Source organism: Falco punctatus, assembly GCF_963210335.1.
Source record: "Falco punctatus genome assembly, chromosome: 12".
Taxonomy (NCBI): domain Eukaryota; kingdom Metazoa; phylum Chordata; class Aves; order Falconiformes; family Falconidae; genus Falco; species Falco punctatus.
Genome location: NC_137592.1, coordinates 12,813,153 through 12,832,181, shown reverse-complemented (window position 1 = coordinate 12,832,181; position 19,029 = coordinate 12,813,153). Strand labels below are relative to the sequence as shown.

The following is a 19,029-nucleotide window of genomic DNA, read 5'->3' as shown; positions in this document are numbered from 1 at the left end:
ATACCCAGTTTGTCTCAAATCACATGAACAGTGACAACAGGTTAAAAAGACTGATATATCAGGTATTCACAGCAATGCATCCTTTGAAGTTCTTTATTAATGTTGTGCAATAGTAGATCACAAAATAGGATAAAAGAACACATTTTAAGGAAAGAATAAAATGAACATTTTAATTGACATAATACAGCAGTTTAGTTTTAAAAATGTTCAAGACAGCTGCAGCATGCCAAATGTATGACCTAATTATTTTGTTTGAAGACAACAATAATGGCACGTCTAACTGAAAACACCATTATTTTCCATAAAGCTAAGTTTCCAAAAACTGGAGCATGCAAGCATTAAGTTTAAAACCGAAGAGGTGGCCAACATACTCCCGTTAAAGGCAATAGGCTTGGTCCTATTCAGTTCAAGGAGGTTACAACTGGAAGTTCACAATGGAGCTCGGCGAAATGCAAATAACGAGACTAAGTGTCAGATCAAGGATCCACTTAGTCCATTCTCTCCATTGCCAAGGTGGATGCTTAAGGACACGTTTAAGTACAGGGTGAGAAGCAGTGAAAGTTTATTCCACTACGGTCTTCAAGGATTAGAGGCTCAGCAACTTCCTGAGCAAGAAGAGTGTTGGTTTTGTATTTAATAACCCTCAGCAGATTTTTCTGTCAGGAGCTAACTGGTGCTTTTTGAACCTTTAGTTTCAGCATCCATAGCTTGCTGTGCCAAAGAAGTTGGCCACATTGGAAGGCCAGGCATAGCCAACATAACCAACCTTCCCCCACTTTCCAGAAGCATGGTGAAGTAACATGGGGATCTTTTGGGTTGGGTTGTGTGTTTTAAGACCATGCAATCTTTATCTACCAAAAATAAAGCCTTGGTGCCACATTTGCTTTGGAAGTCCCTAAATCACAAAAAGCTGAAAGCATTTTCTGTGGCTGTATCCTAACACATTCGTCCTTTTTATGCATCCTCCCCTTATCAACTATTGCTCACCAGCATCGCAGAGAGAATGCTGAGTTAGAGGGATACTTATAAGGCCTGTTATGGCTTTATTTACGACAAAAAAAGCAAGTATAAAATAGTGAAGTTACCATTAGGTTTAAACGCACCCCTTCCAATACATTTGTATGTTGGTTTGGGACTGATCTATACATATGCACCTTTTGTTCCACATGTTCATGTTATTTGGTTAAAGACTATACAAATACTTGCAGAGCAAGACCTAAAATAAACCTGTTATAAACCTTTTATAGTATTTACATATTTTTAAAACTTCTACATATGCAGAGTGTACTTCTGTTTTAATACATACTAAATTAAGCATAATTTATTATATCACAAGTATAAAATATTAACACATATTGAAGAAGTTTAGATTAAAATTTCTTTTTCTGACCTTTCAGAAGAATCACAATACAGATACCACTATCTGGTCACAAAAAAAACTTTTATATTAAATTTCTGATAATTCTTGAATTAAGATCATTAAGATCTGATTCCTATGCTAATCGCTTTGATTTTACCTTGATTCACAATTACCTTCTTCAAACAGTAATATCTCATTTACAAGTTTATTCCCTTGTATCTCTAGATCATGTGGAGAACTGTATTTTTCAGTAACAAACTCACAATCAACAAATTTAAATGTCCCAGAAGTTTCCCGCACCCAAGTTTCTAACCTTTTAGCCTCAGCTCCACCTTTAAGCATCTCCTTTATCAAGCAACGGTTGCTGATTAGTACTTAAGCATTCACATGAATTAGAAATTCATTCCTGAATTTCTAATACTTTGATACAATTTCACTACAAGTGTTGTGAGTTTTATATCTAGTGAGCCCATCCACTAGATTTTTCCTTTCTATTTCCCACATAAAATTTAATGTAACTTTTTTTTTTTCAGTCCTCTTAACCACACATAGTCAAGCATCAGTTTAAGCAGAATGCCCTATTTCCAACAAATTTCATCACTGTGCACATTGGCACAGTATATATGAACTTCCCTCATAGAAGTGCCTAAACCCTGTAAGGCAAAATACATGCTGGAGGGCAAATAAGAGAAAATACAGTAATTACAAAGATGATTGTAAGTGTGAGGCTGTTTCAGATTCCAACACAAAATGGTCAAGAAATGACACATGCATTGTTTACAGAAAGGGGGAAAATCAACATTGTGACATGAATATACCTGAGCTTAGAGCAGAAATTTCAAGTTCCTTTACAGGCAACACAGGAATACTGTTAAAGGCATAGCAAATACTGCCTGTCTTAATTAATTCAAGAATTCTATTCCTCAAGCACACAAGGAAACCAAACCAGAGCTCATCTTGGTTGAGCGCACATCCTAAACAAGAAGTTGCAATACAAAGGCACCTTTAACTCCCACTGTTGAAAGACAGAGTGGTGATCCCCAACGGATCCCTAAAGCAAAGCAGTGAAGCACTTACTCTGGAGAGCGACAAGCTGTGGGTTCTGAAAGGGAAGAGGCCTCAGAAAAATCTGAATATGGCACTGACATCCTGGAGAACAGCAAAGTTCATAATAGTTTCTGGTTCTCCGAATTGCCCTACCGATTAGCTCACCATTCACTTTCACACTTTTATTCTGGAGACCATCTTCAATCTTTTAAGTTGTTGTCAGGACTAAGGATGCAACACTGGAGAATGGAAACCCAAAAGCTAGCTGAAGGAAAATTTAGTGCTCACCACCTAATGCTTTTCTAGGGATCTAGTTCGACATCCAAGTAGCTTTCTCCGAACAGTTTTCAAAAGTTGAATTTTACCAGAAATACATCCACCAATTCTACAGATTTATTGAGGATGGGAGTGAGAGGAATTTGTGACCAAGGGTGAGACCACCATGTTGCAAAACCATTCTATAAAAAAAAAATAAATATGAAATTACTTGAACAATCAGAAGAAATGGCATTAACTGCAGAAAACCTGTATGACCTCTACACTACTAATGGTGGAGGTATTACAACCATCTGTCTTCCTACACAGGAACTTTGTTTTTATCATAACGAGATGGTCTTAGGGAATTCTTTCCCCAAATATACTTCAAATAAAAGCATGTGTCACTGCTGGAATTCTTCACTAGTCCACTTCAAAACATCTGATGCATTCCCACACTGGTGTGGATGGCTCCATAAACATGACCTCCAAGAAAGGAGGGAAACAAAAAAGCCTAATGCTTTTGGCATAGTATTTCTTTTAAAACAAACAAAGTCACAAAGTTTCTCTCCTAACCTAATGACAATGTAACGTACTTCATTAGATTATTTGCTATGTATCTTCATAGTATTACTTCTAAACGCTAAGATTTATCAGAATAGCAGCTATACTCAAATACTTCAAAAGCCTAATTTCAGCAAAAGGACCGATTATTTTACCAGTCATAAGAATATAACATGCTGTTTGATACTTGGCATTTTCATTTGTGTTGTGTTTACTGAAGTTTATATAGTATAAATACTTAAGTTAGACTGCACAATCTGGGGGACATTTGAAAGTAATTATAAGAGATCATAATTATACATATTCTGACAGTACAAACATTTCACATGCTATAGGTCCTTCTATCATTTCAGTATCAGAAAGATTCACTACAGAATGGACTAAGCCAAGAAACCAGCAGATTTGCATTACATGCTGTTCTTGCTTGCTGGAGTGGTTAACACTCCATTCTGCAATCCTTATAATTCTCTTAACCTTTCTCATTACAGTGCTTATTTATTGTGTTACAAAATACTTTGTAAGAAATACACAGGAAACTGAACAAAGAGAAACTCAATAAAGGGACAATTGAAAAAATTTAACTGGATAGAGGATTCAGACAATTGAAGTGCTACAGAAAAGAAATACAAGAGACGAGACTACTCATCATAATAGAGCAACTAAAATGCTAATAATAACAAAGTTTTCCTTAAATCCAACCAGCTCTCCATGAGTTCACCATTTAGTTGAACTTCTCTGAAAACTGAGGTCTAAACAGCCAGCAAGAGATATAAAAATACTGATTTGAATTATGAAAAAACAAATCTTGCCACAGAACACAAAACAGACCCCCTTTATCAGGAAGCTGCTCTCCAAAACTCTAGGTTTATGCAGGGTTTAACATGTGCATTTCACAAAAAAGAACATGGCTCAGATGAGCTATTTATAGCTCTTTATTTAAATTAACATCTTGCCTTGCTAACACGTAAAATCCTTACTCCCCTTCTGTGTGCAGTCAGAAATGCAGAGAGAAACTAAAGCTCTGCTTTCCTTCTGTAGTCAATGGAAAGGATAAGTTTTCTAGGAACAAATTAAGCTACACAAGTCAAGTACTGGTGCTTTTAAAGGCAGAACAAAAAAACCTAAAGCAAAACCCTCAAAACCAACCCACTATCAGTCCCTGTTAATTACAGAACAGACTCAACAACCTGAACCACCCATAATCTGCTAACAGCCAGTACTGCAGTATTTGAACAAGGAGCCAGTGGAGGGAGATGTGTGGCCCTCTCCATCCACCCTCCACTAAAGAGCAGCTCCTGGGCAATGCAATTTTGCTTTAAGGCAGGTTCATATGGCACAAGTGGCCCTTCATGCTGGAGGCTGCAAAGAAGGCTGGAGTATCATTAAAGGTGCTGCACCCAACTTCTTCTGAAGGCCCCACAGAGTACGGAAACCCGCCCCTCACTACAGCCCTGCTCTCCCAAGGGTCAGGAGGCTCACTGATCCCACATGCACAGTCACTTTGCCCTGCCCTCTCACTTAGCTGGAGAGGGAGGAGAGGGGAACATGCCCTGCTTCTAGCTCTTCCCTTCTCCATGCTCAGGAAGGGCAGCTGTAAAGAAGAGAGGTATCAAAGTATCACTTCACTGTCACTAGGTCGTTTTGTTCCCGTAACATGCAGAACCAGAACACTGTGCAATCACTGGATGAACCACAGCTCCCCACAGCACCTACACAGCTTTCTACACCACTCCCAAATTACACACTGAAAACAAATAGCCAACACATATGGGGGGGGGGGGGGAGAAAAAGCCCACAGTTTTCTGGGTACCTTCTAATACTTCATTTACAGAGGAAGTGTTCAGGACTTTTTATCCACTGTAGATTTACCACAACTGTACTACATGTCCTGCTTCTTTTATTAACACTAACTGCTGCAATGAGCTGAACGAGTTCACTATCAATCTGTCATCTGTTTCAGTGTAGGAGCACATCTTGAGAAGTTTCTTTTAAGGTTCTTTGTTTTGTTTTAAATCTACACACACATGCAGTATTTGTATGAAATAGACTATGTATCATTATAAACTTGTTTCCAGTGAAGTCCCAAATGTATCACAAAGAAAAGGCTGAGTACGTTTCACCTCATACTAATTGCGGACCTGCATTTCCTCACCAGAATGTGGTAACGACACACAGCATGGTCACATCTGTAGAGCAGGGAGCAGCTAACAGCTCCCTGTCTTCTCATAGGTCTTACTGCCTCCTCTCGCGGGAGGGAGGCTGGCTGCCATCAATGGCCTGGAGACAGACAATGCTCAAAGTCTGCGTTACTGCTTTAGTTTGGGTCAGGACTCTCTCTTGAAGCATATCTTAACAATTTCACTCACAGAGGTTTGGTTCGTGTTGTGGGGGCATCTAAAAGCACATGCACTGTTTCTTTTAGATGCAGAGGGGAAAAAAAACCCCACCTTAAAAAATAACAAGAAACTAAATCCCAAATGTGAACACTCCAAGAGTGCACCTAATGTATTTCAGCCTCATATTGTCATTCATTCATGAGACCAGACTACACCTAGACCAAAATAAAACACTAAGCCCTGAAACATGCATGCAATGGACCGCAGGTCATTCAAACCTAAGGCTTTAGACTATAGATCTGCTCCCATTAGTCTATGCTGCTTGCTAATGCAGACAAAACCAAAGATCACAAGAATCTGGATCCTCCTGTTCTCCCCCCTTCCCAAGGACAGCAAGCAAAAAATAAAGCAGAGTAGAACTACCACTGAGCTTTCCCACTTCAAAAGCCAATCTATTCTTTGTCTATGAAATTCAAAAGTTTTATTTACATATTATAGTAGCAACCATAGCAGAGGCAAAACCAAGCTACTCAGGTAGTGGCTTTTGGTTTTTCCATTTTGAAGTGTTTAAAAACAACATCAAAGAATAGACTTAAAAGGGCTAATACAAAGGTCAGGTCTGTGAGGTCAAAGTAGTGATGTCTCTTTAAAATTGAGATTTAATTTTGATTTAGACATAATTTGAATGATACTGGTTTTACCGAGATGATGGTCTTAGAATGAGAAGAAACAACATTTGGAGACAGTACGTTATAGTTAGGCTTGGTATACATAATGTAAATAAACAAACTTGGTAAAACTCAGTCACAAAACTGATTTAAGCACAAGCCTCAGGAACCATTTATGAGCAGAAAACTGTCATGAAGCACAGCTGCAAACATTTGAAGTACTAAGTTCCAGTGACCAGAAGTACAGCTCTCCTGCATACCACACTTGCAAGAGCTGAACTGAAGACAGAAAAAGAATTCTGAGCAACCAATACTGAGTGATACAGAGTTTTATATGTAAACCGGGGGACCTGTGTACGTTTCCAAGTTTCTAGATCTGCATCCCAACCCTATATCAGAACAAGACCTAAGCATGCAACCTCAGGCATGCTCCATCCAGATCTCAGACAGCTCGAGGTCTAGAACCACTGGTCACATTGTTAAGTGTCCTTGTCCCGAAGGAGACACAAAGCTGTAGCTTGCTAACCCAGTAACAGTGAGAAGTATAGCTCTGGAGGTTTAGGGATCCGATGGCTCAAACTGAACAGCAATACACAAAGCAGAGGCCACGCAAATTTGGGAACCAAAAAAAAGGGACCCTTCCTCTGGGCAAGCATTAGCACAACTTTTCTAGTCTCCTCCTTCTCCAGAGGGAAGACTTTACTGTTGTATATTTTCTTATTCTGACAAATAAATTAATTTGTTTACAAATTTAAAAATTTACCTATAGCACATTTTTTTTAATGTTGAGTCAGGTAGTCTTTCAAAAGAGAAGAGAATTAGCAAGATAATATTTTAATACAAAAAAAGACAACAGACTGTCTAATTTTCTGCTGGCCTTTCCGAGGTGCCTGAGCACACGACAGACAGGAAAGAACTTAATTACCAAACTCAAAGAATTGAGTCCAGTTCCAACTCCAAAATACTCACCTTATGCCCAAGCATGGAATACATACACCACCTTCACTCAACAAGGACACAAGATCTTTTTCCTTTTAATTGACAACAATGGTGTATGTGGGTTCTACATCTACACAGACAGCAACTCCTCTCCCTATATGAAATTTACTCTAAACATAATCCTGCAAAATCCACTTTCATACCTATTTGTCCTATGAGCCTTTTTTTTCCACCTCTGCAATAAGGAGCTACTGCTTCAGTGTCCCATTAACAGCCAGCTCTCTCCTTCCCACTAGGATTAGTTAATTCTCATCGTTACACTAGTGAAAGTTAGAATTCCTCCAGGCAATGCTGCTGTTTAAACCATCCCATTTATATTGAGAACACTCACAAACTACTGACATTAACACTCCAGATAAAGTGTATCAATATACATTTTAGACAGAGTCTACTATTACAATAAGGTGGGGGTTTTAATTTTGTATTTTGTAAGATACTAGATCCTACAAACAATAGGTAATTTCTTTCTTGACTTCCCAACATGAACAGCAGCTCCTTGTAATCATTACAAAAAAGGAAACAAAACCAGAACAAACAAATGAGCAGATTTTGTAGGAAGCAGTATTAACTAATGGAAATTTAGTAGTAAGTAACAAAGTAGGAGACAACAGGTTTCAATAGGATAAACATGCAGCTGAGAGGCAGGAACTCCTAATTTCCATCTTACACCTTCCAGACAGTTGTTATAACTTGTCCAAGGCCATATTTAACCTATGGCTCAATTTCCATAAATGAAATAAATAACAAAAACCCCACACTCTAGGTTTTACTTGCCTTACAGCCATGTTATAGAGCTAATTAACGTTTGTATAATGCTCAGGTTATGCAACAAGTACTAACAAAACACTATGTCTCCAGCCTTGGTAGTATCTTATTATTGCACTTACACAGATTATAACCTATGATAACTATGACTGGAAGACTATCTTTGTCATAAACCCTCTCACGTGCTTACAGCTTCCCAAGGTGTTCATTGCTGTGGTTGAATTTTTCCCACCTTTGTCTTTACCCAAAGGTGGATGTTTTGAACACTTCAAAAAGGTCAGTTTTGACCATTAGGCATCATTCTCCCAATGTAAAGCAATTCTGGACACTTTTAATGCTGACCTTTATGATTTAATCTTTTTCACTAGAATAACGCAGTTCTTCATAAGCAAAGTCACACCAAGTTTGAAAAAGAAGTTCTTAAAATTTTTACAGTGTAAAACTGAAATATTAGGCACAGAGAGGGGAAAACCTGTATGCCTAAAATTGGATATGGTAGGCACTCTCATACAGGTAGTTCATAGGAGAACAGAAGTTCACCTTCTGAGGACAGACTGTCAGGCTTCCAAGAGAACATGAATACTGTGAACACAACAAGCAGTTCAGCTTCAGACTAGAATTTAGAAAAAGGACTTGAAAAGTCAACTTGCCTCCTCTGTACATTCGCTACTCTCTGACCTGCACAGAAACATCTCAAATACCCCTTGTTGCTGCTACCAAGGAAATGTGAAGCAACTGCCACTGCTTCCAGTCAGACTGCCACCCACCAAGGGAACAGCAGCCTCAGCCATAGGCCCATGCACGAGAAAGCAGGGGTAGCAAACAATCACACAAGACAAAGGGAGGGGGAAGATTTAATAGCCTGGACTGCAAGACCATACTGCTTCCCTTTGACCCCTCTTTCTGTGGACTACAGGCAGGCTTATTCACACAGGTGCAGCAGAGCAGAAACACATGCTGCTGGGATTACACCTGAGCTAATAAGCCTCACTGATCAGAGCTGGCTCTCAGCACTCTGGTTCTGGAAGCACAATGCAGACAAATGCAAGTTGGCTCTGGAAAGAGCCAGTATGGGTCTGGGGTTTATTAGCTCAGGCTTTGCACCATGCAAAAGAATATAAACTGGCCCTAGAGACCAAATAGCTTATTAAAGCGATACTAAGTCTGAACTAATAAACACTGACAGATCCAAACTGACTCTGCATGAAGTCAGCTCAGGTGTGCCTGCATCTGTAGCACAATTAATCTACAACTGCAGTAATACACTCAAAAATAACTGAGAGTCCACTAACTGAATTTAAAAATCACTTACAGGAAACAAAGGGGTTAACTTTTGTTCAGTTATAGGGTTTCTGTTCTTCTAAAAAGAACATTGGGAGGTTCCAGAAACAGAGATATCTGGTTTTATGACTGCGAGACTAATCTTCCATAGCTATATCAAGTCAATGCTATCTCACGGTTTGCCTAAGTTACAAAACAGACAACTTCAGTACATTTAGTGCTTCCCCTGGCTTGCCAAGAGAGGGGTAAAGCTGAGAAGATCTAAGCCAAGTGTATTATACCACTGCTAGGTGGTATCAGAGTAGCATCAGAGCAGGCAGCAAAAATATTTAATGCAAAGGAGAGCCTAATATTAGGGACACAAAATGAGAAAGAAAAGTCAAAAAGCAAATGCCCTCCCCTTTCTTTTGACTCCTCTGCTAGTCCATTCCTCCAATAACTATGGATGAACAAAGTAATTAATGGATTTAAATGAGATTCTACCCAGCTATGCCATAAAAATCTAACTGCCTGATTTGGTCTTTATTGAAGACCCTAAAAATAAAAAGGAATTAAAAAAAATCATAATAATAAAAAAAAAGAACAGTTGAATGATAATGGCAGAAGTCAGCCAAAAAGGCAAAACTTAAAGAACAGAAAGCAAAGTTCTTAATTTATAAACAAAAGTTGAAAAGGATGAAGTTATCTGGAAATAAAAGTTACTAGAAGACAAAGAGCCACCAAAAGGAAAACTGTATGCGTTTTGTTCAAAATACTGAAAATAAAATTGTTTGACAATAGCATTGCAGTTGAAATATTTTTATTTTTTTTTACTTAATTTCCTGAAATTGTTTTTTCCATTTTGATTAGTCTTTCAGCTAAGGTAGGTGTTTTAGCCTCAAAATACCACTGTAAGCTGAAGGAAATCACTCTATACTTGTAAAGCGTGTTAAGCAAAAAAGGTGACTAACCTAACAGAGCAGCATGTATTTCAAGCTGAAAATGTTAATTTAGAAGACTATCTTAAATGCCTAAGTTGGGCAGGGAAATTGTAAAGTTTTGTCTTTAACAGGCTACTGTAATAAAGTCTTTTCTTCTTAGCAACAGCTCCATGCAGGTCAAAGGTACTTGACCTTACTGAGGATTACAAATGTGATTGCTCCCTGTTGTGAAAAATCCCACACAGGGACAAAAGCCACTATAAAAAGCCCCAGAGTTTGAGTCTTGAAAGCATTGTTTACTCCAACTCTCTCAGAGACAGAAGTCCTGCTGAACTAAAGTGATGTTCCAAGCTCTGCCCAATCTCACCGATACCTAAAGGGGTTTCCTGAAGAGGTATGTCATTACAACCTTCCATGACGTCATGGCAACATCACTCCAGTTTAGCCATTTGCAGTCATCTTGAATCCTGCCTAAATTAGCAGAGATTCTTCTTCTCTCACATTAGAAAGGCCAACCTGAGTATAATAGCATTGGCTCAGTGTTAGTTTATGCACATATTTTATGTTTCTAGGTATCCCAGTAAAGGTATGACCCTCTACAGGATCTTCTCCAAACCCACTGCTTTTACCTTGTTCAACATTTCAGAAATTCCACGCCCTAATCACAGGATCACCACGTGGGGCACTGGAGAAAGGACAGCGTGGGTAGATGGCAATTCCTTGCTCCCCACCTGTGCTCCTCTGGCAGGTTCTTCACCCTATCAAGTCCCCCTCTTCAAAAAACTCCTAACACCCAAGCACTAACATGTGTGTGGGGGGGTGGTCCTACAAAAAGTAACCTCCGCAAAGCTCTCTTCAGAAACGCTGCAATCTGTGCTGAGAATAAACATATGAGGCACCCGCTGTTCATGAAGGTTAGCAAGGAGGGATTTAGGGAGGAGAGATGAAGCATAATGACTGCTGTGTGCCAACGGTGCTGGGGGAGATGGGCTCCAGCAAGCAGGCTGGTGACACAGCGTGGGTGGGGTCTGTAGCTCAGCCAGCACCTCTCTGCCCACAGCTGATGCCACCACCTTGCCGAGTGCCCGGGTGGTCTCCACTGGTCCCCCCGGCTACAGGCTGCAGCGGTGTCCCCACACCCCCCCACACCACACAGCTACTCACGTTTGATGCACCTCTGGGAGCCCGAGGCCTTGCTCCAGCCGTGGCAGCACTGCCCCCCGCAGACGTTGACCCTGCGGGAACAGCAAAGAGGGAGAGGGGTCCGGCAGGGCCCCCCGGCGGCAGCCAGCCCCGCTCCCCGTCCCTAGCCGGGCCGCAGGGTGGGCGCTGGGCCGGGAAAGAAAAGGGCGTCAGGAATTAAACTTCCCGAGGAGCGTTCGAGGAAACTCCTGGCCCGGCCCGGCTCCGGCTGGCAGGGCGGGCGGCGCCGAGGCTGCGGCGCGACGGGCACCCCCCGCGCTTCCCTCAGGGGCGCGAACGACCGAGGCGCGAGCCGGGGCCGCGAGGGGGGCGGTGGCGGGCTCCTCGCGCGCTCGACGCCTCAGCCCGGGCGCGGGAGCCGCCGAGGCGCGCGGGGGGGGGCTGGCCACGCGCGAGGCTCAGGTGCCGCGTGGAGGCGGCAAAGGAGCGGCGGGCGGGCAGGTACCGCCGCGCCGGGCTCTGGCGGGCTGCCCCGGCCCCCGCCGCGGGGACCGACCAACGGGCGCGGCGAAGATGCTCGGGGCGGTGCAGGGAGGCGGCGGGCGGGCGGCGCGGCCGCCCCAGCCGTGCGGGGTGGCGGGGGACGCGCGGGGCGCGGCGGGCGGGCGCCTTACCCCGGCAGCGGCGGCAGCTGGTGCTTCTGGCGGAGGGGCAGGGCGGCGCTGCTGTTGCCGTGGGGGCCCGGCGGCGGCTTGGGCCGGGGGCCGAAGCGGGCCGGCTTGGCGAAGGAGGCGGCGTGAGCGGCGGCGTTGGCGTGGACCTGCCCGGCGGGCCCCAAGCGGAGCTGGACGCCCGCGCCGCCCGGCTTGCTCATCCGCCGGGTCCGCTCCAGAGTGCCGCCGCCGTAGCGCGTGTTGAGCTGTACGTTAAACGTGCGCTGCTGCTGCTGCTGCTCCCCACCGAACAGCATCGGGCGCTGATGCCGGCTGCCAGAGGAGCCCCCCCGGCCGGGCTGCAGGACGTACGTGATCCCCCTCAGCCTGCCCTTTTCGGAGGCAGCGAGCGCTGGTGACAAAAGTGCACAGGCAGCGAGGAGGAGGAGGAGGAAGCCCCGTCTGATCCGAGCCATTTCCACAGCGGAGCCCCTGCAGCCGGCGAGCTTGGTGGACCCCCGGTGCAAGGGTTTCCTCCCCGCCGAAGGAAGAGTGAGCGAGTGTGTGTGTGTGTGTGCGCGACCTGCGCCCGGCGTGCGGATCCTTCCTCCGCTCGCTGCCCCCGACCTGCTCCGGGGCGGCGGGGGGGGGGGGGGGGGGGGGGAAGGAAAAAAAACCCTCAGGTTCCTCCCACCCGCCCCCCAAACTGTTAGGAAAGTTCAGCAAACACGTCGCCCCGTGGAGCAGGAAAACATCGTTGGAAGAAAGGAAGCGGCGGGTGCGAGCGGAGCCGGAGCGGGAAGGGAGGAGGAGCAGCAGCAGGGGAAGGGTGTTTGCTGGAGGGGGGTGGTCGCAATGGAGAGCAGATGTGTCGGTTGCCGGAGCTGCCAGCGGTCTGCGTGCGTGTGTAAGAAACGCTCCTTAAGCCAGTGCGGGCCGGAAAAAAAAAAAAAAAAAAAAAAAACAACCCAAAACAAAAAAAGTAACAACAACAAAATCCCAGAAACACACAAAACACCACCCTCTATTTAAAAGAGCTCCTCCGCGTGTGCGGGGGGGGGGGGGGGGAGGGGGCGGACGGGGTGCCCCGGCCCCGGCCCCGCGCAGCCAGCCTGGGGCCGCCGTGACGTCAGGCGGCGCTCCCGGGGCGGGGGGCCGCGGCCGGGGCCAGGTAACAGGCGGGGGGCCGGGGCCGGGGCCAGGTGACAGGCCGGGGCCGGGGAGCGGCCGCCCGCAGCCTGCGGCGACCCCCGGGGCGCTGACCGGCCGCCTGCCTGTGGCACAGCGAGCGCAGCGGTCCCGCGCGGCGGGGGTCGCGTACCTCCGCTCTTGCAGCCGCTGAGCGTTTAATGGAGGCAAGGCTGTAAACCCCCAAACGCCTATATACCTGTTTCACTCTGTAGGCAGGAACTCAGCGGAAGCACTTCCACACGTTAAAGGTAAGCGCCTGCCTCGGCCTCTGCCTGGTGGGAGCCGCAGAGGTTTGAGATTGCTCTTAGCAGCAATCCTAGCAGGATCAGGGACCATATTCCTTCGAGTTTTTCTTTGTGTTTGTCAAGGAGTATGTGTTTCTAAAGAACAAAACACAAACCACAATTGTACACTTAGAATTAATACATAAGCAAAACTGCCTGCGTTCTTCTCCAGTGCATCCTCATCGATGTCGCCCTTTAGCATTGTAAATAAAGGGAAAAACCCAAAGTTCACAAGATAACCTGAAGATTACATCTTTTAAAATACTCTCAAGCTGATGTGTCCGAGTTCTTTCCAAGAAACTTTGTGGAGAATCAGTTTGCAAATCCAATAGCTTGGAATCCAGGTCCTCCTCCCTGTGTTCTCCTCTGCTCTTTTCCAGAGCTTTAAGGACACTGACCCTGGCTCCAAACTGATGAGATTTTGTTCTTAAATCTCTTGGCACAGCTACACAGCCGGCACGGGGAGCAGGAGAGTTTGACATTGACAGGATTCCAGGCAAGAGCCAGTGTTAGGAGCACAACGGTCCCTTCCTCCTTAGTTCTCATCTATTTAAAACTGCTCAAAAATAAATAGATGTTTTAAATAGATGAGAGTTTGGAGCTTTCTATAGTCACAGTGTAAGGGAGCCACGTCGATGTTACAGGCTTCTGCTCCTGTGCCTCCAGTGCTCTGAATTGAAACCCAGTGCTTGAAAAAGAAAATGCCAGTAGCATCGGGGGATTCTAAATCCACAGTGGTTGAACTAGAAGGAAACTCAGTGGTGGTTCAGACAAAAAACAGAGAAAGCCTGAAAGGAGCCCCAGCTTGAAGATAACTAGGAAGTTAACTGTGAGACCACTGCCGCCTCTCTTAGCAAGCATCCATGTCTGTTGTTTTTTTAACTCGGAAGGCATTCTCAGTGACTGAACGGTTCAGCCTTCTGAAGGCTAATTATTGTCAATCCTGAGTATGCTAAGTGTTTTTACAGTGTTTAGGGAATGAAAAATACCTTGAAACCAGAGAGGTGGGGTGAGGACTGAGTAAGCAGAGAGAAGCTGATGTGGTACTCGGGACTGTTGCTCTGCACAAGGCCGCTGTCCTTCAGAAGTTTTCCAGAATGAGATCACAACTACGTGTGTGGCTGGGTTTGTTGAACAGAGGGCAAAAACTGCATCATTCCACAGCAGAAGACAGTTGCTTTTAAGAAATGTGGGGTTTAAGTCATGTCAAGCAGGGGGCAAACGTGGTGCGTTACTGGCTACTGCACAGCAAAAGGTAAGGAACCTCAAGGGAAATATATCACAGAGGTGAATGCCTCGCATATAATGATCGAGGTTTAAAAACATTCTTGAAAAAATCTTATCTGAGATTAATTGGTTGAGGTCAAGTACGCCTCACAAATTTACATGGTAGATCTGACTTTCAGTGTTCTCTTTTTTCCTCTAACAAGGGAATCCACACTTTTCTGTTTGTCTGGTTTTGGTCACTCCCCCCTCCCTACTTCCCCAGATCTGGAGGGTCCTGGGTGTTAGGGAACTGGTTTGGCTGCAATAACATGCTGGGTTGGCTGTAGAAGTTTTAACAGCTAAAAGAGAACTTCAGTGAATCACCACCCAGTCTAAAGCTCACCTCAAAATGTCTTCACATGTAGAAGTCCCTGCTTCTACAGGACAAAAAAGCACATCTGTCCAGCACCAAACAGCTAGATGTTAGCCTTTGAAAACAAGCCAGGTGGCTACTAAAGTTCCTGAGGATCCTCTAGCAAATGGTATCACTGCTCATGAGAAACCTGCTCTGGCTGCCTCTCCATCTCCTGTGGAAAAGACACTGAGTTTGCAGTTACAAACAGAAGTTAGTATCTCACAGCACCTACTAGGCACACCAATCTCTTAAAGAAGGGTTGGGAAAGCAATTCAGGCAGTCTCTGTTCCTTTCCCCCCATGGCTTGTGACTAAAGGGTGAACATAGGGAAACTTACAGAAATTGGTCTGCATACCTCCCACCAGAGGGGCAGCCATCTGGGCGCTCTGCTGCAAGGGCATAGCTGAGGCTGAGAAGGGTGGAATTGGCTGGAAGACTGGGAGCAGGACAGATGTGGGAGGCAAACCTGGTGCCAGATGAGACGGCAGGATTGCTTCAAGGGTTAAAGCCTTAACAGACAAGGGGAGAAGCCAGCTTGAGAATGTATCTGCAACAAGGATCAAAATAGCATTATTCAAACCGAAATGAAAGCAAGAACTGAACTGCCATGTAGGTTTTTCTTCAAGTCTCATGGCTTTGGGGCCAGTCCCATGAGCTGCGTGAGAGAGGACGGTTGGTTTTGAGCCATTGAAGTTGACAGTGCTCAGACCTTCACAGTTCTTTTTCAGCAAATGAAGGGGACAGGACTGTGGCCCTGTGTCACATGGAGAATGTGCCTGGTGCACAGGCTCGCAGGGCAAAGCAGGGACCTTCGCAGGACGCTTCAGGGAAGATGTACGTTATGTTGAGGGTGAAGTCGTCTGAGCACGGGTGATGACTCAGCCTTCCTTATGCAGCAGTGCCACAGTATCTCCCTGCGACCCAGGGTCCAGGTTCGCCAGGCAGTAAGTTGAATGGTCAGCAATGCCCGATGCGTTGGGCTACAGGGCCAGTGAGTGGCCCTCGTGGTCTTGCAGATCCACCAGGCAGCAAGCCTTAGCCTGCAAGGAAAGCTGGGCTGGAAGCTCACAGTTTATGTACTGGAGTTTGACAAGGTTGAATACTGTGTTCAGCCCCAGTTTGGGATATAGAAGAGCACTTTTACAATAGTGTAGCTCCATTAGCTTAAATAATATTACTCCAAACTTCTTCTGAGCTAAAGGAGGAAAAGCGGTCTCTAATTTCTTGTAAGCTGAGAATCAGCTGGAGACCTGTATCTCCTGTTTTCCTTTTCTGTACCATACAAGTATCTGCAACTCCCCTCCCCCTGTATTTTGCAGCCTAGATTATACCTTTAGCCGTGGCTTTGTACAAGTAACATGACTCTAATTTAGAAGGTATTTCTTTTGAACAAAAGAGAACAGCTTAATTCCATTGTCATCAGAGTAGGGAAAAGAAGTAATTGGCCTTTATTATGTCACTGAAGTATATAGCACATGTGTCTGAATACATACATGAAGTAGATTTGCAGAGTAAGACCGTGTCAATGTTATTTTTTGAATACACAGTATTTTTTGAACAGAACTGTACCTTCCAATCATGACTGTTGTTTGTTTCTTCAGGCAGAAACTGTAACTATGGTTCGCAACCAATATCCTGAGGCCTCAACCGTTCCTGAGTGTTACCACAGTATAAATATCATTAATAATGTTTCATAAAAAGCCAAGCGCTGCTCGCTTTATTCATGTAAGCAGTTACATTCACTTCCAAGGAACTCAGATACTGTCAGACTAGGTCTGGACAGATGTATGAGGCTTGGAAGAAAGTGGCTTAGCTTTGCTGAACCCATTCACTACTGGTGGCCTGCCTTTGTGACTTGGAGGTCTGTAATGATCAACCTTGGCATGTCTCCGTGTTTCCAGACTCACACTACATTACCTTGGGTAAACAACCTTCTGCCTCACCCTCCATGGATTTGCTAACATGAATGCATCTTTGTAGCACCTTCACCAGCACCTCCTCTGAAAGAAGTCATCACCTCCCAAGGTACCGTTATTGCCACTGCGATCAGGGCTCTGTTGCATTAGGCATTATACCATGTACCAGCAGATAAATCATACCAGATTTTCTGACCGGAGTCAGACAGTCCTGAAGCAGACTACCTTTTCAGGGATGAAGGCATTTTATGATAAGACTTAGAGCTTGGTCCATATATGAATTTGTATCTTGGAGCAATATGTGTCCTGTGTGGCACTGGGTGTCTGAAGCAGTCAGGTTAGCATGCAGACAGTCTAGAGCTACAAGTCTGGATGGGAAAAGATGACACACTATTGATAGCCAGGGTAATGGTCCTCACTTCCCCTCAGACTACTACCAAATGAGATCATCTTAAAGGCTTTTTTTTTTTTTTTTTTTTTTCTTTTTGCATTGTCACACTGAAAGTTGGATCCATTTGGCAAAAGTCTAATGCTAGTCTATCACTACTGACCACTGCCATATCCAAGAAAATACAGAGCTGGCTTCTTTTCAAGTTGCTGACATAACTGTCATAGTAAAAGAAGCTGTGTGGATTTGCATAGTCTTGAATTCCATTTTCCTGAACTAGCAGAAATTTCTACTAGAATATTTGGCAGTTTCACAGTTATTTTCACGTACATAAAGTAACTTATTCTGAAATACAAGATATTTTTCCAAGATATGAAACTCTTCACATTGTGCTGTTGCAATTATTCTTCCCCTCAAGGAAATAAATATATCTTGTCTACAAAACAATTAAAATATCCATTGAACTTTTTAATTACACTATTCCTTGCAATTGCTTTTTTCTTTGTACAATCCCACGTACACTGAAAATAAACAAATTGCAGAGGAAATTAGGTGGAAAGGACCACAAAAACGAGAAAATAATTTAATTATTTCACTTTACCTTAGGAGAAGACATGTTTAAACTAACACATTCTTCACAAAAGCAAAGTAAATATTATAACTAATATTTGAAAACTCTCACAGCATGGCTATGTCATATGCCAAGAATACTAACCTCTACAGAAATAAACTTCAGAGGTGGATCCTGATTTTTCACTGTTGCACTGTGTGCTGCTCAGACTTATGAAAGCTGAAGGAAAAGGTGTCTGTGTAAGATAAAGCCCCTCCTGACTTGAATTAACATTGAAAAACATCTTAAAGTTTTCATAATTATATATAATCCAGGAAGACCAGCCCATCAGCATAAGTGGAAGAGAAGCAGACAGAAGTGGTATGAGACTATGGAAAGAGGAGCCACAGCTCAGGGGAACACCAGCCATGATTACCCCTGAAGCAGCTGCTTAATAACGTTAAAGGTAATGTTTTGATCCCCTTGCCTGCGCTTGGTCTCCCCCACCGACAGCTTGGGATGATGCTGGGTGAGAAGCTTGGGTATTTACTGTCCGCCTTAACCTTGCTTTCCATGTCACAAAGAGAGAAACCCAGCCCTGCTTAGACTGTTGTGCTAGAAAGTAGTACCTGAGCTTGACTGTCAGGGTGACCAATTGTTTGAAGACCAGCAGGGCACACAGAGCAGCAGATCCTGGCTCTCTGGATTAAAAAAAGGGCAGACTACTACCTCTAATGATGCGTTTGGAGCAGCTCCCAGCCACACCAATGTTAGAGGTTGGGAGTATGTGTATAGGTCCTCTGTCTGCTGCTCTTTCAAGGTTTGCGGTAGAAGGTGATGAAATGAAAATTACAAGCTTTTTTTTAAAAAAAAAGTAGGTAGGGAGAAAATGCTGGGCTTTCATTTCCACCACTTTTTCTCCAATAGCAAAAGGTGTCTGCAGAGGTGTTTAATGTCAGTCTGCAGTGTGTCTGTGTTTTGCATCAGGATGCTTGAGTGCTGACCCTAATCTGAGTCAGAGGACCTCTGAGGTCCCCTCTACTCTCAGTTATCATGTGAGTCTGTGATGAGGTGTGGCATCATGCCTA

The 19,029-nt window shown here is 44.2% G+C and overlaps 1 protein-coding gene across 5 annotated transcripts in view; it reads right to left on the bottom strand.

Moving 5' to 3' along the window:
• The window catches only part of LTBP1 (latent transforming growth factor beta binding protein 1), a 196,637-nt gene extending 183,620 nt beyond the window's left edge, over window positions 1-13,017 (bottom strand). For 2 of the 5 annotated variants that reach the window (XM_080408154.1, XM_080408155.1), the window contains exons 1-2: window positions 12,013-13,010; window positions 11,360-11,430 (exon numbers count right to left, since the gene is read on the bottom strand). In XM_080408154.1, the coding sequence (XP_080264280.1) occupies window positions 11,360-11,430; window positions 12,013-12,467 (526 nt within the window). In that variant the 5' untranslated portion in view covers window positions 12,468-13,010. Of the gene's footprint in view, window positions 1-11,359; window positions 11,431-12,012 lie in introns of all 5 variants that reach the window. The other 3 variants (XM_080408153.1, XM_080408152.1, XM_080408151.1) reach the window with 3 other exon arrangements.
• Between the last annotated feature and the right edge of the window lie 6,012 nt (window positions 13,018-19,029).